This window comes from Emiliania huxleyi, assembly GCF_000372725.1.
Source record: "Emiliania huxleyi CCMP1516 unplaced genomic scaffold EMIHUscaffold_53, whole genome shotgun sequence".
Taxonomy (NCBI): Eukaryota; Haptophyta; order Isochrysidales; family Noelaerhabdaceae; genus Emiliania; species Emiliania huxleyi.
The window spans coordinates 359,281-383,827 of NW_005198017.1; the positions used below are offsets into that span (position 1 = coordinate 359,281).

The following is a 24,547-nucleotide window of genomic DNA, read 5'->3' on the forward strand; positions in this document are numbered from 1 at the left end:
GGTCTCCGAGGGTTGGCCCCGCGTACCGGGTTTCCCCTTAACTGCAGGACGCCCCCTCTACTCGGAGCTAATGAACACCACACTGCACGCCTCACACGTCACACCTCACGCCCGACTTTTCTTCTATCGTCGATGATCGGCTATAGCGGACGTCCCGGAAGGCGTCTCTGGCAGGTCAATGGCGGACGCGCTGCCAGATTGCGTCCCGCTGTGGCGGGACTTCACCGACAAGCTGCTCAAGCCTCTCGCCTGGCCGTCCTTCTGGCAGGGGGTCTTGTTCGGCAGGGAGTGCAATGGAGCCTCGCCTCATGCAGCCCCGGTCGCCTTGCGACTGGCCCAGCCGATGGAGGGTGGGCCATCATTGCTGCCGCTGACGCCCGGCTCGTCGAGCACCATGCTGCCGCTGACGCACGACACCGTGCAGGGCGCGGCACAGCTGGCCGAGGAGCACAAGTACTTTCTCGGCGCCTGCCTCGCGATTGCGCTGCTGCTGGCGCTCGCCGTGCGGCTGCGAGGCGCGCCTGCGAGGCTCTCACGAGGCGGCCAGCACATGGTGCTCAACGACGAGGGCGGCGGAATGCGCACGACGAGCGGCGGCAGCGGCGGCGGCTTGGCCCGCTTCTTACCATGGGGGTCGGCCCCAGGAGGCAGCTCCGGGCCGGTGGGCATCATGGAGGCGGGGCTCCTTCCGAAGCCCGTGCAGGCGCCACCGCCAAAGTACTGGCTCGAGGCGCGGAAAGAAGACGCCGAGGTGTCCGAGCCAGCTCGGAAGGCGGCCGTCCCGCTGCAGAAGCGACGGTCTCACGACACGAGCGGCTCACCCGCACAGGAGTTGGCGGCGGCGGAGGCGGCGGCGGAGGCAGCGGCGGCGGCCAGAAAGGCGGCGGAGGAGGAGGAGGCGGCACTCAAGCAGGCTCAGATGTATGAGGTGCGCCGCACATGTCCCCGGAGGGGGGAGCCCGCCTCCCTCCTCGCTGCACTCACCTCGCATCGTGAGCGACGCAGGCGAGTCGGAAGGCGGAGGCGGCGACACCGCGAGGCGGCTCGCTGCCGGTCACGGCGACGCCACGAAGCCGCCAGTCGTTTTCGACGCGCTTGTGATTGAGGCTGTCGCCAGTGTCCCAACGGCGGGAGGGAGGCAGGGAGTAGCCGGCTACTTGGACGGGCGCTTTGGAGCAGGTCCAGGCGGTGTGCGGCGGCCAATCAGAGGATAGCCGGGCACGGACTCGGCCCGCCTTACGCGGGCCTCTTGGTGCTCGTTTGAGCCCCCTCTGGAGCGGGTCGCTCTGTGTCTGTCTTGCGAGAGGCTTCTAGGCGTTGTCGACGTGCGTGAGGAGTGGGATCCGAGTCAAGAGTGGAGAGAGAGATGTAGAGGGAGTTCTCCGAGAGAGAAATCTCAGATAGAGAATTAGAGATCATGATTCATGTGCCGCGCGGTCGGGTGCGCCACGGCGCGGTGCCGCGACACGTGCGGAATCCGGACCTCAAGAAATGGGTCTCTCTCTCTCGCTCTCTCCCCCGCTATACGGCTTACGGGGGGCGCTTTTTACGCGCGGCCTACAAAACCGCTTTTTAAGCTCCCCTCTCGAAACTATTAGGGCGGTCGCATTCATAGCTCGGACACCTGGGTCACCTGACACCTCCCGCGGGGGCCCCGGCGGCCCGGCGGGCGGCGCACACCGCTGGCCGTGGCAGAGGGGTCCTGAGAGAGGTGACGGACAGGACCAGAGGTGTGCCCCTAGGTGTGTGGTGTTCCAGCGTGTGAGTCAAACTCTTAATAATAGAAATCGCATCTAGCCCTCCACAACCCTCAAAATTTTCTTCGGGGCGCGCTCCGCGCGCGGGGCGCTCCGCGCCTGACTCCTTGAGCGTCATAGGCGCTGGCCCGCACATGTTCTGCAGCTTGGGTGCCCCTGCGACGACCGACGTGCGAATAAATAAATAAAACGGACACCTCTCTACACTCTAGTGTGAGATGGGTAAAAAGGAACCGCGAGCAGCGAGATTGTTGTTTTGTTGCGCGCGCAGCGTTTTAGAGAAAAGACAACGCGGCTTCGGTACATACGATATACACAAGGCCTCGGACCAGGCCCACTCACCAGATGCGAGAGACAATCTCATGACACAAGGGACTCACAAGAATCCGGACGGATACGGGATACGTGGACACGCTGCGGAGTGGGAGAGGGCCGAGAAGTGTGAGATACATGGTAAGACGGGCACGAGCAAGAGAGCGACAAGACCGGGCGGGTGTGCTGCCGCACTGAGGCGGCTAGTGGCGCGGGGGCAGCTGGCATACTGGGCTGGGGTAGAAGCGGGGAGTGGAGTGCACACACGAGGGAGCAGGGTTCACAACGTACATGGCATCAGGCGCGGCGGGGGAGGGGGGGCGAGGGGAGGTTTCTCCACACACCCCTCCTTTGGCCCTCCCCCCCCCCTGGTGGATCGCGCCGCGCGCCGCCCCCCCAACCCCCCCCCCCCCCCTTCCTCCTTCTCCGGCGGAGGCAGAGGCGGGGAGAGGCGGAGATTTGGCGGCCGGCGGCGCTAGTTGAGGACCCAACGCTCGAAGCCGTAGCCCACGAACTTTGAGTCCGTCGTCTGGAAGCCGGCGCCCTTGAAGTCGAAGGGCAGGTCGTCCGCCGCCGCGTCTAGCTGGCCCACCTCGCTCGGCTCGAGCCTCCAGCCGAGCGCGCCGAGGTTGTCCTCAACCTGCGAGACGCTCGACGCGCCTCCCACCGGGATGGCCCCCTTGCACATGACCCAGTTGAGCGCCACCTGCGCGGGCGTCTTGCTCCGCGCCGCCGCCACGTCCGACACCGCCTCGAGCAGCGGCAGCACGCCGTTCCGCGGGATGTCGCCGGCGGTGCCGCCGCTGCCGCCCTCGAGGTAGCGGCAGAGGTCCGCCGCGCGCTGCGGCGAGACGCGCTTCTCGAGGACGGCCTGGCGCAAGTTGCGCGCGGCCAGCTTGCCGGTGAGGAGGCCCATCGCAAGCGGGTAGTAGGCGAGCGTGCGCACGCCGAGCTCGTTGCCCTTCTCCAGCGTCGCGAGAGAGCCCTGCCCCAGGAAGCGTGGCGGGAGCGGGTGAGGGATGAGGCGCCGCCGCCCGAGGCGCGGTGCGAGGGCTGGCGCGCACCTCGCGCCGGCAAAGCAGGTTGAAGGCGATCTGGTTCGAGACGAGCGGCACCCCTTGCCGCGCCAGGTGCTCCTGCGCGCGCTCGAGCAGCGCGCCGCCGTAGTTGGAGACGCCGACATTCCTGACGAGCCCGCTCTTGTACGCCTCGGCGAGGCCGTCCCAGTAGATCTCGTCCTTGCGGTCGACGACGCCTGGGCGGCGGGGCGGAGGGCTGGCACTCCGCCGCTCTCGCCCGAGGAGGAGGGTTCGGGGGTCGCGGGAGGAAGGAGGGGAGCGGGTTTGCACCGAACGCGCGGAACGGCTGGATGATATCTGGCATGTGGAGCTGGTAGAGGTCGATCGAGTCCACGCCGAGCCGCTCGCACGAGCCGCGCGCCGCGTCGACGACATCCGACGCCTGGCGCCGCCACGGCGTCGGCGTGAACTTGGTCGCCACCGTCGCGCCGCGTCCCCACTCCGCGAGGTTGGACTGAGAAGGGCAGGGGACCGGCCGGGTGAGGCGGCGGGGAGGGGGGGGGAGGGGGAGGATCGCGGGCGGCGGTGCAGGGGGGGGGGGGGGGGTATCTGTGACTCGGCGGGGACGATGGACGGCTCGCGAACCGCGCAAAGGTCACTCAGGGTCACTCAGGGCCTCTCCCCGCACCTCACAGTCGCCGCCGAGGTAGGACTTGTCCACGGGCAGCCCGAGCCCGGCGAGTGCGGCGGGGATGAGGGAGAGTGGCGATGCGCCGTACCGCTCCGCCGTGTCGAAGAAGTCGAGGCCGCGTGCCTGAGCCGCCGCAGCGACGCCGGCGATGCGAGCCTTGTCCTCCTCCGTCTTGCCGTTCCACGCGATGGTGCCGATGCCGAGGGAGGGGAGGGAGAGCGTGCCGACGGCAGTGCGGTCGGTGACAGCCGGCGTGCCGCCGATCGTCGACGCGCGGCCAACCACGGCGGGGTGCCGCCGGGGTGCAACCACGGCGGGGGCGGACGCGAACTGGAGTAAGAACCCGGCCGCCATCGTACAAGGCACTTTCCTGTAAAGTGCTTCCTAACAAAATTTTTTGGCTTGAGCACTTGAGCACTGGATAGGGCCGATTCCGCGTGGTACGGGACCCCTCGATCGTCTCGCCCTCCCTCACTGGTATGTTCATTGGGGGGGGTCATAACAAACACGGTACAGGATCGAGGTGCACGCCGCCGAAGCAGTGTCGTCCCCCCTGTCCCCGACGGCGATGGCGGTGTGACCGATCGAGCTACAAGAGGAGCTTGTTCAGCAGGATCCGGGGTAGTCAGGCGCACTACCTCACTGGGCCTGAGACCGCCGAGACGCCTCCCATCACCGTCTCGGATTCATGTGGGATCGAACCACTCCGGGATGGGCAAGCCCATCATTTCGTTTCGTGTTTCCCTGCACCATCTTGTTAATTGTCAAAATTCCTGTTGTGCAAGAGGGGAGGGGGCTCTGACGGAGTGCGTGGCGGGAGAGGGCAGGGAGTGGGCGCGGGGGAGGGGGGGGGGGGGGGGCTCAGCCGTGCAAAAGCATCAATTAATAATAGTAAGGAAGACATGTTGCCCGGCCGTTCAAGAAGTCCGTCTCGATTTTCGTTTTTCCCCACAGACCACTCGGGCAACTTTTCGAAAGGCAAAGTTTTACTTGACCACTCGGGCAGATTCGATTGCATTTTACCACTCGGGCAAACTCGATGAAACGGGCGGACGGAAACGCGTTTGCGACGGCTCGCCGGAGAGCATGCATGGAGCGGCCGGTGCGCCGCCGCAGCTCACCGATGGAGCCTGCGTCGCGGCTCAATCCACTGACGTAGCAGCACTGCGACACACTCTCCAAGCACGGCCTCTGGCGTTGCGATTGCACAGAGAGCGAGCAATAGGCGCCAAAAGCACAGATCTGTGTGCAGTGGATTTCCATGTAGGTCGCGCCCAGCGAGCGGACAACCGCGGGTCTCGGATGCTCTCCTGGACGCGAGCCCACCGTGCGAGTGGCGGACCCGGAGGCGGCCGGCCCAGCTCACCCCCAGAGAGGCCATGGCCAGGGTCAGGCATAAAAGGGGGGTGTTTTTCCGTCCGTCCAATTTTAACCCGTTTTTGAGCTTAGCCTTCGATGTTATGAAACAACGCAAGGCGGACATGGCATATCGCTCTCGGGCTCACAGACATCCCTCACACCCGCCGCACACCCGCGCCCCCGCGCGCGCCCCACCTCGGCCGGGAGAAAGGGGAGTGACAGTTTGGGATGAAAGCCCGAGTATGTTGAGTCCTGGCTCAACAACGCAGATAACAAGAGGGGGTGGTCCGGCTCCCAAGTCCGGCTCACGCGCCTCGAGCTTACCATCTACCGCACTGGTCACTTCCGCCCCCTCGCTCCCAACCCATCCACCCCGCCCCGGGCCGCGCCGCGCGATCTCGGGCGATCTCGCGCGATCTCGGGCGATCTCGGGGCCGCGCCGCGCTATCTCGGGCGATCTCGCGCTATCTCGGGCGATCTCGGGGCCGCGCCGCGCTATCTCGGGCGATCTCGGAGCGTCGCTTGCGCGGCGTCACACCTGCTCAAAAAGGAAGGAGGTTGGAGGCAGGAGGTCACGCCCCATCCAGAGCGCCGTCGTCGCCGGGTTTTTGGCCCCCGGGTCGTCGCCCGACGGTTGCTGCGCGGGGCAGCAGACCATCGGACGGCGCGACGACGCCCCGTCCGGCACGCTCCCCCCTCCACCCGGCTATTGCCGCACGAGCGCCCTCAGCGGCGGAATTTTTCCCTCGCGCTTCCTTGGGCCCCCGGCAACGCCGGCGGACTTCCCGTCCCCCCACCTGCGCCGCAATCACCGCCGTGATTGTCGGCGCCGCGCCCCTTGGCGCCCGTGCATGTCCCGCGTGCCCGCCCGCCAAGGCTGGTGCCAAATTTTTTTCTTCGTTCGTCCGCACATACCGATCCCCTACGTACCGATCGCTCGACCTCGCAACCCCATATACACCCAGTCTACATCTACTCAAGATGCAATTACAGGGAAGCAACATCAGCAAGCAGGAGACGCGTTTGAGTTCAAACTCCACCAGCAATTTGGATTGATTCCACGCGCGCCTCCCGGACAGGGGTTGACCCGGAGTCCTGTGGAGGGCGGTGTGAATTACTCATGACACAATGAATACGGCTCATGGATCGATTGCCAAAATTTGCGCACGCACGCACACTCTCTCTCTCACACACACATAGGGCTGAGGGAGGGTGTAGAGGATGTAGAGTGTAGAGCGCTGTAGAGCTGTAGAGATGTAGAGCGCTGTAGAGCTGTAGAGCTCTACATCCGCCGCGGGACGAAGTGCCTGCGTTGTAGAGCGATGTAGAGCGCGATTTTGCTGCAGAGTTTGTTGTAGAGGCTCTACAGCCAAACCGTCGGGAAGGCAGTGACTCAAAGAGGTCGAGTCGCACTAATGGGGTGTCTCCGAGCTTGCTGGAGCTCTAATGGACGGCCCTGACTATCCCTGACACACAGAGAGTCACTCTGACGACACACAACACCCTATAACTGCGTCATGACCAGCCTGCCATGCGTCGCCGGTGCCGCATTCATCGCTGTGCTTCTTTAGCAGGCGGTGGACTGTCGGCTGCGAGGACGGTCGCATTTGCGCGAGGCGAGGCGAGCATTCAGACGCGTTGCATACGCCATGCCTCGCGCCAGCGCGTGCGGGAGCTCCTGGCTGAGCGTTGAGTCCAGGCGAGTTGCGCTGGCCACTATCGCTACGCCGAGCCGAGCTGACGCACCGAGGCGCCGGCCAGTCGCAGCCGTGAGGCATGCCACAGCAGCAGAGGCACCTCCCACCCATTGGGCGGGCAGACAGAAGGCCAGGGCAGCACTGGCAAGTGCAACGCGCCTCATGTCGGAGAGCGACCGTGCCTCGTTCGCCGTTTATGATGTAGAGTTTGTTGTAGAGATTTCACGTTGTAGAGCGCCTCTACATCGCTCTACAACGCAGGCACTTCGTCCCGCGGCGGATGTAGAGCTCTACAGCTCTACAGCGCTCTACAGCGCTCTACATCTCTACAGCTCTACAGCGCTCTACACTCTACATCCTCTACACCCTCCCTCAGACATAGGGTTCTGAGGGCCGGATTTTTTCAGTGTATGTAGCTCTTACGTACATTCCCGTAGGAGGACTCTGCTGAGGCGCGAATCCCACTCGAAGTTGAGCTCGTCGCTCAGGAAGACGGGCATGAGACCGCTGACGTGGACGTTGACCACGGTGCTGTGCTCAGGGGTATAGCCCTGACTATAGCCCTGACCGCGAGGTGGCATGAAGGTTGCAGCGAGAAGCGGCGAGAGACTGCGAAAAGAGATAGGAAGAGGCAGACGCCCAAGGGTGGGCGACGGCTAGCGCATCACACACCTCTCCTTAAAATCCCTGTGTGGTGGCGGCGTGCCGTCCTCCCATCCCTCCCTTGGGTTGTCTGTTTTCTTTCTTTTATAGCCCTGACTGAGAGGCCGACCGACTCTAGCTAGCTTGGGCCTTGGCCTCTCTGCAAAGGGCCCCTCCAGTCTTCGCACCTGCTCGAACCATAAGACTTGCACGAGGTGGCGTGCACGTGAGTTGTATTGAGTCATGCGCTCTTTGTCTTTCTTGCCCACAAGCGCTAGCCTACTCCCTCGGTCCCTGTATCGGCGCCGCCGATCGACGCCGATACTGACGAAACCTATCCCCGGTGGTGGGCGCTGAGCCTCCCCCACCACACTGGAACACCACGGGGAACACCGGATGGCGGGGCGACTGAATTGATGCGGAGGCCGGCTGCCTGATAGGCGAGCGAGGCCATTGGCGTTCGCTTGTATGTGCGGACGCACGAAGAGAGAAGCAATCCAAATTTTGGCAATCGATCCATGAGCCGTATTCATTATGTCATGAGTAATTCACACCGCCCTCCACAGGACTCCGGGTCAACCCCTGTCCGGGAGGCGCGCGTGGAATCAATCCAAATTGCTGGAGGAGTTTGAACTCAAATGCGTCCTCCTGCCTGCTGATGTTGCTTCCCTGTACTTGCATCTTGAGTAGATGTAGACTGGGTGTATATGGGGTTGCGAGGTCGAGCGATCGGTACGTAGCCCGGCGCCACCCCTCAGCAGAGCTGGCGAGAATCCTAACGGGGTGATTTTGGTCATCCGTCCAAATATCTGAAGATCTGTCCGGGGGATTCTCCCCAAACCTTGCTCAGCTGATCCAGCACGGGCCGTAGGCCAGCCCTGGCCAAAGAAACCAGCACCTCATCAGGCTTCCCTGAGCGTCACAGCTCGGTGATCGCGCCGGCCGGACACCACTGTAGCGTCCGTTCCGGGCATTTGAACGCGACCTTCGGGGGCAAAGACATGGGCTCTATGGCTCAGACTGGACTCCTCTTGGTCCCTTCTGATGCCCTAGGCCACACCTGGACCTTACCTGGGGTTCTAGGGGCCGGGCAGGGTTTGCCCCCCGAAACTGGCCCGGAGGACCTTAAGCGTTTAAGACCGTTTGAAGAATTGGCGGCCCAGCAGCTCTTAAAACGTTAAAACTTGCCCGGGCAAGTTTTAAGCCCTTTAAGCCGCAGGCGCCCCAGGGCCCACCCTTTTATTTAAGCCTAGGGGTCCCCTAAGGGTCTACTCGTTTGACCTATGACCACACTCTCCATATACTAAACACTAAAGTTGCACGTCGGCGCGCCAAGCAACTGTAAGAGGAAAAGTATACTCAGCCAACCTGCGGTGCCCCTACCTACGTACCTACCTACCTACCTACCTACCTACCTACCTACCCTACTTATGGGAAACTAAAAAAGAACTCACGTCGTGATGGTGGGGTAGTAAACCAACTAAAGTGATGGGTGGTCGTACTCTCCTGCAACCGCAGTCCTTCCTGTGACATGGCAGGCCACTCTCAAGCCCTACAAGCACCAGATCGCCCAGATGGGGAGGGTTGACGTCGTTCGTCGTGATTTTCGCCGAAAACTTCTTTTTTGCTGTGAAAATTCCGGCGTGAAGAGAGGGAAACCCCGACGGGAGGGCGCGGGCCACCCTACCGTAATATCAAAAAAAAATTAAAAAGAAAGGTCGGCGGGCACGTCGCGCCGCATGGTGGCCGCGCTGCGCCGCTCGCCGCTGGCGCGCGGTTGATCGCGGCGCCGACTCCGCGGCGGCGCCATCTCACGCAGCGGGGCGCGTCGCGTCGTCGGCGCCAAAACAGACGCGAGCTCGCGGCGCGGCCGCGGCAGCAAAAGCATCAACCGTCTACTTCTCCTTCTCTTCTCGTCTCGTCTCGTCTTGTCGCAGGCGCACACGCGCGCGACGTGCGCTCGTATCGCCGCGTTCGCTCCGCGAAGGACGACTCGAACCGGGAGCCAGTCGGCGCAGCGGCAGCACGCGGCGGCAAAACGCACGACGCTCACCTCATGGAGATGCTGCGGCTTTGGCACCTCCTGATATAATGCTGATTTTTTGCTGAGCGGGGCGGAGGCACGCGGGCGGCGGAGGCGGCGGCGGACGACGTCTACTTCCCCTGTGGTAGCTTAGCGATCAGGGAGGATCTACCTGTTCGGCCTCGAGGAAGCTGCTGGGGGAGAGGGGGGGAGAGAGGAGAGGAGGAGAGGGGAGAGGATGAGAAGAGGAGAGGGGAGAAGAGGAGAGAGGAGGAGAGAGGAGAGAGGAGGAGGGGGAGAGGAGAGAAGAGGGGGGGGGTGAGAGGGAGGGAGGGAGGGAGGGAGAGAGGGAGGAGAGAGAGAGAGGAGAGCCTTTGAGCCTTGGCACCAGCCAGGCAGTTGATTTGGCCCTGGCACCAGCCTTGGCAGTTGAGTTGGCCTTGGCACCAGCCTTGGCGGGCGGGCACGCGGGACATGCACGGGCGCCAAGGGGCGCGGCGCCGACAATCACGGCGGTGATTGCGGCGCAGGTGGGGGGACGGGAAGTCCGTCGGCGTTGCCGGGGGCCCAAGGAAGCGCGAGGGAAAAATTCCGCCGCTGAGGGCGCTCGTGCGGCAATAACCGGGTGGAGGGGGGAGTGTGCCGGACGGGGCGTCGTCGCGCCGTCCGATGGTCTGCTGCCCCGCGCAGCAACCGTCGGGCGACGACCCGGGGGCCCAAAACCCGGCGACGACGGCGCTCTGGATGGGGCGTGACCTCCTGCCTCCAACCTCCTTCCTTTTTGAGCAGGTGTGACGCCGCGCGAGCGACGCTCCGAGATCGCCCGAGATAGCGCGAGATCGCCCGAGATAGCGCGGCGCGGCCCGGGGCGAGGTGGATGGGTTGGGAGCGAGGGGGCGGAAGTGCTCAGTGCGGTAGATCGGTCAGCTCGAGGCGCGTGAGCCGGACTTGTGAGCCGGACCACCCCCTCTTGAAACCTGCGTTGTTGAGCCAGGACTCAACATACTCGGGCTGTCGCCGTCCCAAACTGTCACTCCCCTCTCTCCCGGCCGGGGTGGGGCGCGCGCGGGGGCGGCGGGTGTGCGGCGAGTGTGCGGGATGTCTGTGGGCCCGAGAGCGATATGCCATGTCCGCCTTGCGTTGTTTCATAACACCGAAGGCTAAGCTCAAAAAAATACAAGACGTCGCCCAGACGCGCCGCTCTCTCCATCGCAGCCCCACCCTGCCGACCCGCCGCTCCGACCATGGCGACCGCCGTGCTGCCGGCGCCCGCGCCGCTGACCTCGTCGGTCGGGCTGCTCGCGATGCTCGAGGAGAGCGAGACGCAGATCAAGGTGCACGCGCTGCAAAAGCTCGAGCGCGTGGTGCCCGACTTTTGGGCCGAGATCTCCGAGTCCCTTCCCGACATCGAGGCGCTCTACGAGGACGAGGCCTTCCCGCAGCGGCGCCTCGCCGCGCTCGTCGCCTCCAAGGTGTACTACTACCTCGGCGAGTACGCGGACGCGCTCGTCTTTGCGCTCGGCGCCGAGACGCTCTTCAATGTTGACGAGGGCTCCGAGTGCACCCCGCCCCCCCCCCCCTCTCCTGCCTGCGGCGGCGCGGCGCCGCCCGCCGCTTCGGCTCGGCCGCCCCGCCCCTCCCCATCTCCGCCGCCCGCTCTCGACGCGCGGCAGGTACGTCGACACGCTGCTCGCAAAGGCGATTGACGAGTACTGCAAGCAGCACCAGCAGCGGTACGAGGCGGCCACGGGGTCGCAGGAGGAGGGCGGGTCGAGCACGGCGGCAGAGGCGCCGATCGACCGCCGGCTCATCGATCTCGTCGATCGGATGGTCGAGTCTTCGCTCGAGCGGCGCGCGTACCAGATGGTGATGGGGCTGGCGCTCGAGGCGCGCCGCACCGACCTCATCGAGCGGATCATCCTGCTGTGCGACGCGAAGCCGGGCGAGCTCGAGCACGACGCCTCGACGATCAAGATGCTCGAGTACTGCTTCGGCCTCTTCTCCTCCGCCGTCGTGCCACGCTCCTTCCGCGCCACCCTCATCGCCCTGCTCGTCACCATCTACCGCGGCCTGCCCGCGCCAGAGTACCTCGGCCTCGCGCGCTGCTTGGCGCAGGCGGGCGACGCGGCGGGCGTCGCCGCGATCCTGTCGCAGCTCATCGAGAGCGAGAGCGCCGAGGCGCGCCTCGCCGCCTTCCAGATCTCCTTCGACCTCGTCGACAACTGCACACAGGCCTTTCTCAAGCTCGTCGCCGAGCGGACGAAGGCAAAGCCGCCGCCGCCCGCCGCGGCCGAGCCGTCGGCCGCCGAGGGGGCGGCGGAGGGGGAGGCGGCGGCGGCGGCGCCGCCGCCCGCGGAGGTCGTCGAGCCCGCCGCCTCCAAGGCGCACGCCAACCTCCAGCTCATCCTCTCGGGCGAGGCGTCGATCGGGTGCGCGCCCCGAGCCTCTCTCCACACCGCGGCCCCCCCCTCGCGCCAGCCCACGCCTCCCGCTGCGCGTGCCCTGCGGGCTCTGTGGGCTCTGTGGGCTCTGTGGGCTCTCGCCGCTGCGTCCACACAGCGCCGTCGCGCCGTGACGCCACGTCCGCGCCCGCGACCCTCCCGCGCCCCGCCCGCTGGGCCAGCTCCCTCGTCGGAATATCTCCCCATATCTCCGCATATCTCCGCATATCTCCCCATATCTCGCGCCCCGCCTGCAGGCTGAGCCTCGAGTTCCTCGTCCGCTCAAACAAGACCGACACCCTGATCCTGACCGGGATGAAGAAGGCGGCCGACCAGCGCAACTCGCTCTGCCACTCGGCGATCGTCCTCGCGCACTCGCTCATGAACGCGGGCACCACCGCCGACTCGTTCCTCCGCGACAACCTCGAGTGGCTCTCGCGCGCCACCAACTGGGCAAAGTTCTCCGCGACCGCCACGCTCGGCGTCATCCACCGCGGCCACGTCAAGCAGGCGCTCTCGCTGCTGGCGCCGTACCTGCCGCAGGCGGGCATGTCCGCCTCGCCGTACTCGGAGGGCGGCGCCCTCTTCGCACTCGGCATCATCCACGCGAACCACGGCCACTCCATCCGCGCCTACCTGCTCGACGCGCTGCGCAGCGCCGGCACCAACGAGGTCGTGCAGCATGGCTGCGCGCTGGGGATCGGCATCTCGATGATGGGCTCCGAGGACGAGGACCTCTACGAGGAGCTCAAGGGCGTCCTCTTCAACGACTCGGCCGTCGCGGGCGAGGCGGCCGCCCTCGCGATGGGACTGCTCATGCTCGGCTCGGCGTCGCCAAAGGCGCGGCCTCGAGGGGCCGCCCGCGCAGCGCGACCGCGCGACCGCCTCGCGTCACACGGGGTCCATGCGCCTCAGGCGATTGAGGAGATGCTCGGGTACGCGCACGACACGGCGCACGAGAAGATCATCCGCGGGCTCGCGATCGGCATCGCCCTCTGCATGTACGGGCGCGAGGAGGAGGCGGACCCGCTCGTGACGACGCTGCTGCACGAGCAGGAGCGAGAGCCGCTCGCACACACGCCGCCTCTCGTCACGAGCGCCCCTCTCCTCTGACCACGACCCCTTGCCACTCTCTCCCACCGCCCCTCCCCTCACCGCCCTCCCTCACCGTCCCCGGGCAGGACCCGATCCTGCGCTACGGCGCCATGTACACGATCGCGTTTGCGTTTGCCGCGACCGGCTCCAACGCGGCGCTGCGAAAGTGCCTGCACGTGGCCGTGTCGGACGTGTCGGACGACGTGCGCCGCGCCGCCGTCATCGCCATCGGCTTCGTGCTCGCCAACACGCCCGCGCAGTGCCCGCGCGTCGTCAAGCTGCTCGCCGAGTCGTACAACCCGCACGTGCGGTACGGCTCCGCCTTCGCGGTCGGCATCTCGTGCGCGGGGTCCGGCTCCAAGGAGGCGCTCGAGCTGCTCACGCCCATGCTCTCCGACCCCGTCGACTACGTGCGGCAGGGCGCGCTCCTCGCCTCGTCGATGGTGCTCATGCAGAGCGCAGACCACAAGGCGGACTCGAAGCTCTCGAAGCACCGCGAGGACCTGCGCAAGGTGGTCGGCGACAAGCACGAGGACACGATGACCAAGTTTGGCGCCATCGTCGCCACGGGCCTCCTCGACGCGGGCGGCCGCAACGTGACCATCGGCCTCACCTCGCGCACGGGCAACAAGATCATGCCCGCCATCGTCGGCATGGGCATCTTCTCGCACTTTTGGTTTTGGCACCCGCTCCTCCTCTTCGTCTCGCTCGCCTTCACGCCAACCGCCGCCATCGGCCTCAACGCCGACCTGCGCATGCCGCAGTGGCGCTTCAAGTCGGGCGCGCCGCCCTCCGCCTTCGCCTACCCGCCGCCAACCTCTAACGAGAAGAAGGAGGTCGCGTCGACGGTCGCGACCGCCTCGCTCTCGACGACGGCAAAGGCCGCCAAGATCGACAAGGCGAAGAAGGCGGAGGCCGAGGCGGCGGAGAAGGCCAAGGCGGCGGAGCGCGCCGAGGAGGAGCGGGTCGCCAAGGAGAAGGCGGACCTCGCCGCGCGCGACGCCATGCTGGTGCGGGGCCCGAGCCGCGCCCTGCCCCGCCCCCCCCTCTCCCCCGACCCGGCCCGGTCACGCGCGCTCTCAGGCGAAGCTGACGGAGCTGCACAAGCGCGGCTCGCTCTCGGGCGTGCTGCACGCCTCGCTCACGGGCGTCGCCGCCAAGAGCGAGGGCGGCGGCGCGGGGGACGCCGGCGACGCGATGGACACGTCCGCCGATGCAGGCGCGGCTGGTAAGCCGTCGCTGGAGGCGCTGGTGGGCGAGGTGCGGGAGGCGCACGCGCGGGGAGACATCTCGACCGCGGCGGTGGCGGCGGTGCTCAAGCTGCAGCCCGACAAGGCGGACGAGGCCGAGTTCGACTTTGAGGTGCTCGAGAACCCGTCGCGCGTGCTTCGCTCGCAGGAGCGCTTCTGCTCGCTGCTGCCGGCGTCGAGGTACGAGCCCGTCGCCAAGGGTCGCACGTCCGGGGTCATCATGCTCAAGGACACGGCGCCCGACGCGGAGGAGGAGCTGCTGCCGCTGCCGGCGGCGCTCGCCGCGGCGAGCGAGGGGGCGGAGGAGGAGGAGCCGGCGCCGCCAGAGCCGTTTGAGCTCCCCGCCTGATGAGGGAGCCGCCCGGAGAGTACCATGGACGTGTCGGGGATCTCTCCTCGCGCGGGACCGCCATCCGGCCGTTTTGGTGCGGGACGGGGACGTGGGCGCACCTCCCCGCTCGCAATATGCTTGCGCGCGGGCCCTGTGCCGGCAAGCGGGGGGCAACTGAGCTAGTGCATACGGCGCCCCCGCCGCCTGGGAGATGTTATGTGACGCGAGCACCTAGACACTAAAATCATCTGACAAGTCTCAAGAGTCAAGTGAGCAGGCGAAAAATAAGATATATTTAATTCATTCTCGTTTACATTTTGCCGCGCGAGCCGCGCGACGGGCGGGGACCTGTTCCTTTTCAGTTTTCACCCATCTCAGATCGCATCTCATTCGTTCTCCCCCGCGCCCCTCCCCTCTCAGTGCAGCGCTCAGGCTCAGACACGCCCCGACGCGTCCAGACGCGGACCATTAGTGCATAGACCACAAGCATGGCCTTACGCACCCACGGTGTCTCCGCCCCTCCGCGCAGTGGTCGCGAGCTGCCCGTTTTCCGCGTCATGGGCACGCTCTCACTCGTCGTCATGCTCGTCGTTATCCGCAAGCCCCGAGCCGCGCTGGTCGATGGCTGGCCATGGCGACCGGCGGCCTCCGATCGTGGCGACCACTTGCTTGGCGACGGCCTGCACGTCCTTGTCCTCGTGTGTCGTGCACTGCTCGATGGCGGCCGTGTGGGCGGCGAGCGCGCTGGGCGGCAGCAGCGCCATCATCGTCTCGAGAGCCCACATGCGCACCAGCGCGCACCTGTGTGTGTGGAGCCAAGTGTCACGACCCGAGCTAATGTGTTTGTAGGGATATAGGAGCGAGGAACGCACTGGTCGCCGAGGCGCGTGGCGATGGCGTCCACGTGCGGCTCGAGCCCAGCGGGATCAGCGACGCGCAAGTCGCCGCCCGCCCGCTCGCTGATGGCTTGCGCAGCCGTCAGGCGGACCTCTTCGCTGGCGTCCCCGAGCCGGCGCACGACCGCCGCCACAGTGGGCTCGTCCCACGCAGCCATGAAGGCGCAGATTGCCAGCAGGGCCTGCATGCGCACAGCTTCCCACGAGTCCTCGAGGCAGGCGCACAGAGCTGGCGCATGCGCCAGCAAGCCAGGGCCGAAGCGGCCGACCGTTTGGATCGCCGCTGCACGCACGGTCACGGACTCGTCGGCCATAAGCGGAACAAGCGACGCCGCCTGCTGGAGGAGGAAGTCTGTGCCGAGCATGCCGACTGCTCGCACCGCCGCCGCGCGTACGGTCGCGGAAGCGTCGGCCAGAAGAGGCACGAGCGACGCCTCCTGCGCCAGGAGAAAGTCTGTGCCAAGCCCGCTTAGCACTATCAGGCTGTAGGCGCGCCGCGTGTCGTCGACTTGCGCCACTTCCCTCGCCTTGCGGGTTCGCACGCCCGCTGGCGGCTTGAGCACAGCCTGTGCGAGGAGGCGGGCTGCCAGCGGCTGCAACGCAGCGGGCGGCTCGCGCGACATCATGAGGAAACAGTCCATGGCCGCGTCGCGGACGTCGGTGTCCGAGTGCTTGGAGAAGTCGATCACGACCTCGCCCGCCTTCGATGCGAGCCAGCCGTGCCCCGCCAGCGGGCCCACAAGACGGAGGCCGCGGAGGGCGCCGGCCGCGCTGGCCACGGAGACGTTGGCCGCGCGGAGACGCCCCAAGAGGGCTTGGGCGTGCGAGGCGACCGACGAGCGCGGGAGGTATCTCAGCATTTTCATCAGCTGCGAGTTGTCCTGATCCTCCTCGTCTGCCGGGCCCTCGAGGAGCGCCCCGAGAGCAGGCAGCGCGTGGCTGGCCAACCAGCCGCGGGAGCTGAGGAAGCCTCCCTCGTCCACCTCCCCCTCGTCCACCAACCGAAGAATGTGGAGCGCAGCCTCGCGGTCATCGGGCGCAGGAGCCTCGCTCGTCGCGTAGCCGAGGAGAGCCGCCATTGCGTTCTTGTAAATCCACGCGTGGCGTGCGTGAGAGAGCGCAGCGAACGCACATGCGAGGTCTTGCAGCCAGGCCCCGTGGCCATCTTCTCCCACATAGATGTCCGGGTGCGCCTGGAGGTACTGCAGCTGCTGCAGGGCGGCGGCCGCGGCCTTGTCATGCTGCTCGTCAGAAGCGGCCCCGCGCTCCGCCATCAAATCCTGGAGCAGGAAGCCACCAAGGTAAAGAGAGCCAGCGAACTGAACATTGGGATCGTTTCGCTGGATCGCGAGGGAGGCGAGCACGGTGTCGAGGTGCTTCGAGCCCAGGTCCTCACTGTGCCCTTTGTGAGGAAACATGCGCCAAAGGATCTGAAGCGCGTGGAAGCAGACCTCGGGGCAGGTTTGAGGAAGGAGGAGCCTTGCGACGGCGTCGGCGTGCGTCGCCTGCACCACCAAGTGCATGGAACCGAGCTGCTTTAGGGCGTCGCCGTCATCGAGCGAGAGCACCAGTGCGTTGGCCTCCGTGTGCTCTGCCTCGAGCCGGATCAGCAGAGCGACGGGCGAAACGCTGGCCTTCGCAGCAAAGCTCGAGAAGGACGCCTCGCTCACTTCGAGGCCGACGTGGATGGCCCTCGCCGCCGCGATCATCGACGCAGAGCCGCGGATGAGCACGGCAAATGTGGCACACGCCTGGAAGGCGGCGTCGAGATCCTCGCCGCTGAGGTCGGCAAACACAAGCTCAACCAGTGCGGTCGGCAGCTCGAGGATGATGCAATCATCGCCCGCGCCAGGCAGCTCGAGGACGGCGCCGCGGTCGATGCGCCGGAGACTGCGCCGGAGGCCTGGCGTGGAGGCCATCGCTCTTTCTACACCACGAGGTGTCAGGCGGCTCGCGTGAAGGCTAGAGAAACCATGACGCTGAGCACATTGAATTATCTACTCTTTGGAATTCTTGTCTGTCGCGCGCCGAGGCCGAGTGCGACAGGTGTGTCGGTGTTTGCAGTGAGGCACATGGTGCTCGCCCTGCTCAACCTCGCCAACCGCCCCGCGCTCGTCGCGATCGTCCTTGTCCTCCTGTGCTGGCTGCTGCTCCGGCCGAGGCCACCGCGCACGGCGCGGCGGACGCCGTCGGCGGGTGCGTCGGCGGGCGCGGCAGCGAGCGGCGCTCGCGCCGTCAGCGTCTCGACGCCCGGCGTGCTGCTCAGCTTCCGCGGCGGAGCGCCGGTGGTTGACGACGCGGCCGTCGCGGCGCTTCTCACCCTAGCCGCCACCTGCGACATCTACCTCGTCACGCAGCTTGAGTCGGACAGCGACGCGCAGGAGGAGGCAGTGATGGCCGCGCTGAGCGCGGCGGGCGTCTTCGGGCCGGGCGCGTGCGACCGTCGCAAGGCGCTGGTGTGCGCCACCGAGGACGGGCGCGCCGCCATCTGTCGCCAGCTCTCGCCAGCCGCTCACCTGGACACGAGTCGCAAGGCGCGCGGCCGTCTCGCGCCCTGTCCGCCGCTCGCCTCCCGCCCGGCCTGGCCGCCTACGCCACCGCCACTTGCCACCCCCGTCCCGCGCGAGGCAGGTTGCCTCCTACCTCGCGCCGCACGTGCCGTCCGTGGTGCTCATCGGCGCCGACCCGCCCGGCGGCGCCTCCTCCTCGGCACCGCCCTCGGCTCGCCGCGCCGAGACGCGGCGTCCGGCTCGCGCCTCGCTGTGGCACCCGGCCGTCGTGCGGTGTAGGTGGAGAGCTGCCGCAGCCTGGTCGACTACGTGGCCGCGAGGGCGGCACGTGGCACGGGAGGCGCCTAGCGCGCCGCCGGTCGCGGTGGGCCGCGGGCCTCGAGGCTGGCGCCTGGTGGCCGCTTCTCGCCAGCCGACGAACTTTGCCGTCGCCGCCGTCCGTCGCCGCCGTCCGTCGCAGCAGTGGCGGGCGGTACCCAAAACGGCAGCGATCTGCAGGCAGCGGCAGCGTCCGGCGCAGCAAATGTCGCGCCCGAAATGCGAAAGGAACAAGAACTTTTTCTCTCCGTAGAGCGTAGTGATTATTCTCAATCGCGTACATGTGCATACACCAATTAATAATATGACGAGGCGATGCCAGTGCGCGCCAGTAAAAGAAAGAAATCACTCACCCAGGCCGTCGCTCGCCAACCCCGCCAACCCCCCGGGCGCGGTGCCGCTGTAGACACCGACACGCTCTTATGCCCTCTCTGGCCGCGTTCTCCGACCTGGCGAGCGAGTACGACGGCTTCATCTTCGACCAGTTTGGTGTGATGCACAACGGTGCGACGGCGCTCGATGGTGCACCCGCGCTTGTGGCTCGGCTCGCAGCGGCCGGAAAGAGGCTCGGCATCCTCTCAAATTCATCAAAGCGCAAGGAGTGGTCGCTCCGCGAGCTCCCCAAGCTCGGCTTCTCCGCGGACCACTTTGTGGCTGCTGCCGTGACCACGAGCGGCGAGGAGGCGTGGCACGCGCTTGGCGCCGAGTGGCGCGGCAAGGCGTGCGTGTGGCTCTCGAAGAAGGACGGTGACGGCGTGAGTGACTACCTCGACGGGACGGGAGTGGGCCTAGCCGATGTGGAGCGGGCCGATTTTCTGCTGGCGAGCGGAACCAACGTCGTGCGCGACGGCGCGAGCGTGCTGGCCGTTGACTGCGAGCAGAGCGGCGACGTCACGCCGTTCGAGGATCTCTTCTCGCGTGCTATCGCACGCGCGCTGCCGATGATCTGCGCCAACCCGGACTTCGTCTCGCCGCCAAAGCCCGGCAAGGCGATGACGTACCAGCCGGGCCACATCGCCGCGCGCTACGAGGAGCTGGGCGGGCGCGTGATCTACTACGGCAAGCCGCACCCGCAGCATTTTGAGGCGTGCGTCGCTGGGCTCGGCCTCCCAAAGGAGCGGGTGCTGCACATCGGAGACTCGATGCACCACGACGTCGCTGGCGCGGTGCGCGCGGGAGTGCCCGTCGCCTTTATCGCCGGGGGCATAGAGCACGAGAAGCTCGGCATCCCTTCGGGCGAGCTGCCGAGCGCGGCGGCCCTGCGCGCGCTGTGTGAGGAGTTTTGCGCCATTCCCACGCACACAGTCGCGCTGGCGCGGTGGGATGCGCCGGTGATGGACAAACTAGATGATGACAGAGGGAAGCGGGCATGACATCATCTCTACCAGAGGATTGTTACGTATGATTTTCGCAACACACACAAGAGCGTAGAGCCGCGGTCTTGACTTGTTCATATAGGGCTGCCTCTAGGGCTGCCTAAGGGTATAATGCGAAGGGACGCGGGACGCCCCCGCCCTTGCCCCACCACCTTGTGTGTGTGGAGAAGTTTACCTTACCTTACCGTACCTATACGACGATCTCTCCGGACAACACAAAGTCAAAGACGAGAACCACGAAACCGTATACGCCGTTAGCTTCACGGCTTTACGTTGTCGACCCCACCAGATCACCTACCTTCTACATGCCCGACCCATCCGGAGAAGCGGCGTAGAACAACGCAACCTGCTCGTAGTCCCTCCGGCAGAAGGGGCAGCGGTTGTTGCCAGAAGCGGTAATTGTTGCCACGCACTGGCGGCAAAGCAGGTGGCCGCAGCCGACGAGCAGCGCGTCCACGCGCCGCGAGAGGCAGATCTGGCAGGTGTTGCTCTCCTTGAGCTCACCGAGCTCGTCGCTCGCCGCCTTGGCCTCGCGGAGGGCGCCCTGCAGCTCGCGGCGCGACATCTTGAGCTCCTCCTGCAGCTGCAGGTTGCGCGCCAGCATCTCCTTGCGCTCGAGACCGAGCGGCACGTTCGCCTGCGCGAGCACAGACTCGACGGCCGCCACGAGCGCGCCCGGCCCGACGCCCGAGCCGGGAGCCGCGGCGGGCGCCGGCGCGCCCTCGCCGCCCGCCGCCTCGTGCGACGGCCCGCCGGCATCCTCTGCCAGCGGGACGGCGTCGCCGAGAGGCAGCCGCAGCGAGCGGAACGAAAAGACGGAGAGCGGGAGGACGGCGCGCGTCTGGCCGCCGCCGACGCGCAGGTTCACCGCCGCCCGCGCGTCCCCTCTCTCGCCGACGCCATCGACGAGCGCGTAGACGCGGCCCGAGCCGGGCGCGGGCGCGTCCACCGCCACAACCTCCGCCGTGAACAGGGGCCGCAGCGGCTTGAGCTGAAGGAGCGGCTCGTCTGCGGCGCTCACGGGCGTCCCGGGCGTGCACTGGCTGGCCGCCGCCTCGAAGCGGGCGGGGGGGGCGTATCTCAGCAGGCTGAGGGCGTCGTCGAGGTCCGAGGCTGCGCAGGAGAGGAGCGGCGCGAGCGTGGCGGGCGGCTCCGTCTGCAGCAGCGCGAGGACGGCGAGCGAGAGCAGCTCCTCGTGGCTCGTGCCGCAGCGGGGCCTCGCCTCGAGGAAGATCGTGCTGGCCGGCAGGATGAACCACGCCGAGGAGGGCCCCTCTCCCGCCACGCCAACCGCCTCGTCGGAGGGGACGGCGCGCAGCCGCGTCTGGATGCGCGGCACGATCACCACGCGGTACGGTGCCAGCGCCTCGACGATGGCCTCCGGCCGCAGCCGCTGCGGCGCAGCCTGCAGAGCGGGGTCCCGCCTGGCCGCCTCGCTGGCGAGCAGGGCGGCAGCGGCGCGTGCGAAGCCCGCGCCGCGGATGCGGAGGCCCAGCTCCTCGGCGCGGGCGAGCTCGACCGGCTCGAGGTCGCTCTCCTCGCGGCTCAACTCCTCGCGGACCGCCTCGCTCAGCCGGCGCACCTTGAGGGCGGCACGCACCTCCAGAGACAGAGCCGGGCTGGCGGCCTGCAGTGAGCCGGGCCGCACGCGCCGCAGCAAGTCGGGCGCGTCGTTGATCACCGACGAGGAGAGCGGGGCGACTCCACCCTCGACCGTCGGCACCGCCATGTCTGCGCGCGGGCGGAAGCCGCGGCACTCGGTCGCCTGCGAGAGAGGGGGGGCGGGGCGTGAAGCGTGCGGGGGTGGTGGGGTGACGAGGGTGCAGGGGCGAGGGTGCGTGGCATGCAACGCCGGGCTGCTCGCCTGCTCGAGGATCCCGAGGAGAGCGCGCCGCTCGCTCGGGCTCAGCCGCACGCACGCGTACTCTCGCAGCACCTCGCGCAGCAGCGCTACAAAGTCGTGCAGCTGCGGCTCCTCGCCCATGCCCATGCCGAGCAGCACCTCGGGCGTGGGCGGCGGCGAGAGGCTCACCTGCGGTCGAGTGCAGCCGACGCTGACAGGCGTACAAGGCTCGGCGCAACGCAAGGCGGTACTCTCACCGCGGAGAGCGGCTGCATCAGCGGCTGGCAGAACGGGAAGCACGAGCGGAAGATCCGTGACGGCTTGACGAGCGCCGCGCCGCACAGCACCGTCGGCAGCTCGCATAGGCGCTTCCGAGCCTCCGGCCCGATGAGGGACGGGTTTTGGCTGATGTAGAGCCAGAGTGCGCCGAACACCTCCTCCGGTGGCTGCCCCTCCCACGGCCACGCGTCGGCTGTGAACTGGGAGAGGTTGTGCGCGTGCGAGACGACACGGTCGCACGGCGGCGGGTGGACGAGCCCCAGCCGGGCCCACAGGCTGCGCGGCGGCGCCCACTCCTCCTTGAGGAGCGGAGAGACCGTCCAGACGAGGTGCCGGTCCGTGTGGAGCGCACACTCCTCGAGGGACGCGAGAGTGGGCGGACCCTCGTGCGGCGCGAGGCTGGCGACAGGCGCGTGGGACGGCACGAAACGGATGCCGCGCAGCGCCGTGCAGAAGTCGGGGGCGCTCAACCCGTCGGCTTCCGCCGCCGCTTCGGCCGGGGAGGCTGCTGCGTCGTCGTCCACGAGCTCCTCGGACGAGACTGGGGCGGCGTCGGCAGGAGCGCCCGCGAGCGTCGTCAGGTTGTCCACCAAGTGCGTGGCGAGGAGGCCCGCGCGAGACAGGACCTACGAGCAGAGAGAGAGGAGCTGGGTGGGTAGACGAGTGCGAGGAGGCTGTTGGGTCGAGGGAGAGCCGCACGTCGGGCGGAGGGCGGTCGCTCGTCGATGCACCGAGCGCCTCCACCTTCCTCGCGCACTGCAGGAACGCGTCTCGGTCCACCTGCGTCTTCATCCCGAGGGCGCCGAGCATGGCCAGCCACTCCTCCGTCGAGCACTGCTGCGCGGGGAACCGGTCCTCGCCGCCGAAGATGTAGCTGAGAAGGTTGTTGCGTGGGTCGAGGAGCTCGGAGGGGGCGAGGAGCCCGAAGGCTGTCGGCACAAACCTACAGGCGTGCAGCGGTGGTGGTGAGCCAAGGCAGGGGGGCGTCCCTATGGGCGGCGGCGCACGGACCGCGTGCGGGAGAGGGCGGCGCGCACGCCGTCGTGCTGCCGCAGCCTCTGCCAGTTGGCGAGCAGGTGCCTTCGCATCGCCTCCTGCCGCTCGAGCGACGCCTCTCCAAACGCCGGGAGAAGAAACTTCTCGAACACGTCGGCGTCCTCGAGGCTCTCGACGCCGAGCGCTCGCAGCAGCGACAGGACCGGCGCCGGCGCCGTCGGCGTGAGGAACTCATCGGTGCGCGGCGTGAAGAAGGGGTGCCGCTGAGGGAGCAGGTACCGCCGCGGCTCGAGCGGCACGAGGCTCCCTTGCACCGACTCGTAGAGGGGCATCCGCTTCAGCGCCGCCGCCCTCCCCGCAGAGACAAGGCGCGGCGAGCCGTTGGCCGCCTCCCTCGCCTCCTCGGTCGACGCGTCCGGGTCGGCGGGCGGCCAGTCCTGAGCCATGGCGACGGCTTCCTCGCGGACGTGGTGCTCGGCAAAGAGCCCCAAGAGCGCCCGAGACCCGTCGCGAGAGAGCTGCGACCACTCCAGCGCTCCGTGGGCAGCGTCGCGCGCGCCGAGCTTGTCGACCAGCGCCGGCGCGAGCTGGTGCGGCTCCGTGGCGTCAGCAGCGATGTAGCCCGCGAGCGCCTCCGCCGCGGCGGTCTGGTCCTTGAGCGGCGCCTCGTCGACGCACACGAAGGCCGTGTCGACGACCGGCACCGCCAGCGTCGACATCAGCTCGTCGACCCTTGGGCGCGCCGCAGCGGGCTCCGCATCCGCCGCCTGCGATGCCTGCGGTGCCCAGTGACTCGCCGCCCCGTCCAGCTCGAGCTGCAGCAGCGGCGCCGGCAGCGCGAGCGTGCTCGACAGCTCTCCGACCGCGACAACCTGCCCGGAGCGGAGGGGCAGCAACGTCTTGCTGCCGAAGAGCTCGACGACCTCCGGAGTCGGCTTGATCGCGCCGCCGGCACTGCGGCCCATGGTCTGCCACACGGTGTGCAGATAGGTGGCGGACGGCTGCATCTGGAGTGGCTGCAGCTGCTGTGCAAAGAAGGAGAGGGTGACGCTCTGCAGGCGCGCGGCGCGCAGAAACTCGTCATTGTGCAAGAAGTAGGCGCCGAGCGTCTCGTGCGCCGTGCACTCCGGGCTGACGAAGCGGCTCCTCAGGTGGGGGAGCAGGGTCTGCTGCTGCACGGTGGCGACCACGTGGGGCTCGCCGCCCCGGCTCGCCTGCCCGACGTATGCGAGCCCGCCCGACGCCAGGGGTAGGAGCAGGAGCCCGACGAGGTTGGCGAAGCCGCCCTTTGCGCCGCCGCCTTGAAGGTCGCCGATGCAAAAGTCGAGCAGCTCCAGGCAGAAGGCGGCGCTGTGCATGCCTGCCCACGCCCGGTGTGCGAGCCGCTTCTCGCGCTTTTTCGGGTCGGTCAGCTTGCGCTTGAGGTAGGCGCGGAGCTCGGCGGGCGAGAAGGGGCGGGTGCCCGGCGGGGCAAGCGTGAGCAGCTCTTCTCGCAGGGAGGGGGGCAGGTCAAAGGAGGTGAAGTGCCTGCGCAGGGACGAGGGAGGGGGCGGCGTGTGCGGGTGGAGCCTCAGGGTGGTCTGCCCACCGCCCGTTCCTCGCACCACCCACGCCGCGCCGCGCGTGCCCTCTCTCGCGCGCGTCGCCGCCTCCCCGGCCGGGTGGGTGAGCATGGCATCTAGGTGTGTGAGCATCGCATCTAGGCCGGGTGG

The 24,547-nt window shown here is 67.4% G+C and overlaps 6 protein-coding genes across 6 annotated transcripts; 4 read left to right on the forward strand and 2 right to left on the reverse strand.

Annotated features, from left to right (window-relative positions):
• The first annotated feature begins 154 nt into the window (after nucleotides 1-154).
• EMIHUDRAFT_422044 (hypothetical protein) lies at nucleotides 155-1,416 on the forward strand. The gene is made up of 2 exons (XM_005765911.1): nucleotides 155-928; nucleotides 1,006-1,416. The coding sequence occupies exons 1-2, from the start codon at nucleotides 179-181 to the stop codon at nucleotides 1,099-1,101; spliced, it is 846 nt and encodes a 281-aa protein (XP_005765968.1). The 5' UTR covers nucleotides 155-178; the 3' UTR covers nucleotides 1,102-1,416.
• Nucleotides 1,417-2,544: 1,128 nt separating this feature from the next.
• On the reverse strand, nucleotides 2,545-4,133 carry EMIHUDRAFT_451975 (hypothetical protein; the record flags this gene model as incomplete). The annotated part of the gene is made up of 4 exons (XM_005765912.1): nucleotides 2,545-3,054; nucleotides 3,134-3,324; nucleotides 3,419-3,602; nucleotides 3,777-4,133. The coding sequence occupies 4 exons, from the start codon at nucleotides 4,131-4,133 to the stop codon at nucleotides 2,545-2,547; spliced, it is 1,242 nt and encodes a 413-aa protein (XP_005765969.1).
• Nucleotides 4,134-10,695: 6,562 nt separating this feature from the next.
• On the forward strand, nucleotides 10,696-14,919 carry EMIHUDRAFT_422045 (hypothetical protein). Its single transcript, XM_005765913.1, has 7 exons — nucleotides 10,696-11,058; nucleotides 11,174-11,747; nucleotides 11,883-11,929; nucleotides 12,199-12,781; nucleotides 12,857-13,030; nucleotides 13,123-13,877; nucleotides 14,017-14,919. The coding sequence occupies exons 1-7, from the start codon at nucleotides 10,745-10,747 to the stop codon at nucleotides 14,633-14,635; spliced, it is 3,066 nt and encodes a 1,021-aa protein (XP_005765970.1). The 5' UTR covers nucleotides 10,696-10,744; the 3' UTR covers nucleotides 14,636-14,919.
• A 2,634-nt stretch (nucleotides 14,920-17,553) lies between these two features.
• EMIHUDRAFT_451977 (hypothetical protein) lies at nucleotides 17,554-18,648 on the forward strand. Its single transcript, XM_005765914.1, has 3 exons — nucleotides 17,554-18,047; nucleotides 18,145-18,234; nucleotides 18,303-18,648. The coding sequence occupies exons 1-3, from the start codon at nucleotides 17,586-17,588 to the stop codon at nucleotides 18,369-18,371; spliced, it is 621 nt and encodes a 206-aa protein (XP_005765971.1). The 5' UTR covers nucleotides 17,554-17,585; the 3' UTR covers nucleotides 18,372-18,648.
• A 115-nt stretch (nucleotides 18,649-18,763) lies between these two features.
• On the forward strand, nucleotides 18,764-19,829 carry EMIHUDRAFT_212652 (hypothetical protein; the record flags this gene model as incomplete). Its single annotated transcript, XM_005765915.1, has 2 exons — nucleotides 18,764-19,672; nucleotides 19,812-19,829. 2 exons carry the CDS (start codon nucleotides 18,764-18,766, stop codon nucleotides 19,827-19,829), a joined length of 927 nt encoding a protein of 308 aa, XP_005765972.1.
• Nucleotides 19,830-20,018: 189 nt separating this feature from the next.
• On the reverse strand, nucleotides 20,019-24,508 carry EMIHUDRAFT_451978 (hypothetical protein; the record flags this gene model as incomplete). Its single annotated transcript, XM_005765916.1, has 6 exons — nucleotides 20,019-20,354; nucleotides 20,493-21,482; nucleotides 21,633-21,749; nucleotides 21,818-22,465; nucleotides 22,539-22,782; nucleotides 22,851-24,508. 6 exons carry the CDS (start codon nucleotides 24,506-24,508, stop codon nucleotides 20,019-20,021), a joined length of 3,993 nt encoding a protein of 1,330 aa, XP_005765973.1.
• Between the last annotated feature and the right edge of the window lie 39 nt (nucleotides 24,509-24,547).

Excerpts from the sequence above, each read along its gene's own strand:
- EMIHUDRAFT_422044 (XM_005765911.1), top strand. The coding sequence starts at position 179 with ATGGCGGACGCGCTGCCAGATTGCGTCCCGCTGTGGCGGGACTTCACC. Across the intron at positions 929-1,005 it reads AGCAGGCTCAGATGTATGAG|GCGAGTCGGAAGGCGGAGGC; the intron begins GTGCGCCGCACA and ends TGAGCGACGCAG.
- EMIHUDRAFT_451977 (XM_005765914.1), top strand. The coding sequence starts at position 17,586 with ATGGTGCTCGCCCTGCTCAACCTCGCCAACCGCCCCGCGCTCGTCGCG. Across the intron at positions 18,048-18,144 it reads ACCTGGACACGAGTCGCAAG|GTTGCCTCCTACCTCGCGCC; the intron begins GCGCGCGGCCGT and ends CGCGCGAGGCAG. Across the intron at positions 18,235-18,302 it reads CCTCCTCGGCACCGCCCTCG|GTGGAGAGCTGCCGCAGCCT; the intron begins GCTCGCCGCGCC and ends CGTGCGGTGTAG.
- EMIHUDRAFT_422045 (XM_005765913.1), top strand. The coding sequence starts at position 10,745 with ATGGCGACCGCCGTGCTGCCGGCGCCCGCGCCGCTGACCTCGTCGGTC. Across the intron at positions 11,930-12,198 it reads TCGGGCGAGGCGTCGATCGG|GCTGAGCCTCGAGTTCCTCG; the intron begins GTGCGCGCCCCG and ends CCCCGCCTGCAG. Across the intron at positions 13,878-14,016 it reads AACGAGAAGAAGGAGGTCGC|GCGGACCTCGCCGCGCGCGA; the intron begins GTCGACGGTCGC and ends GCCAAGGAGAAG.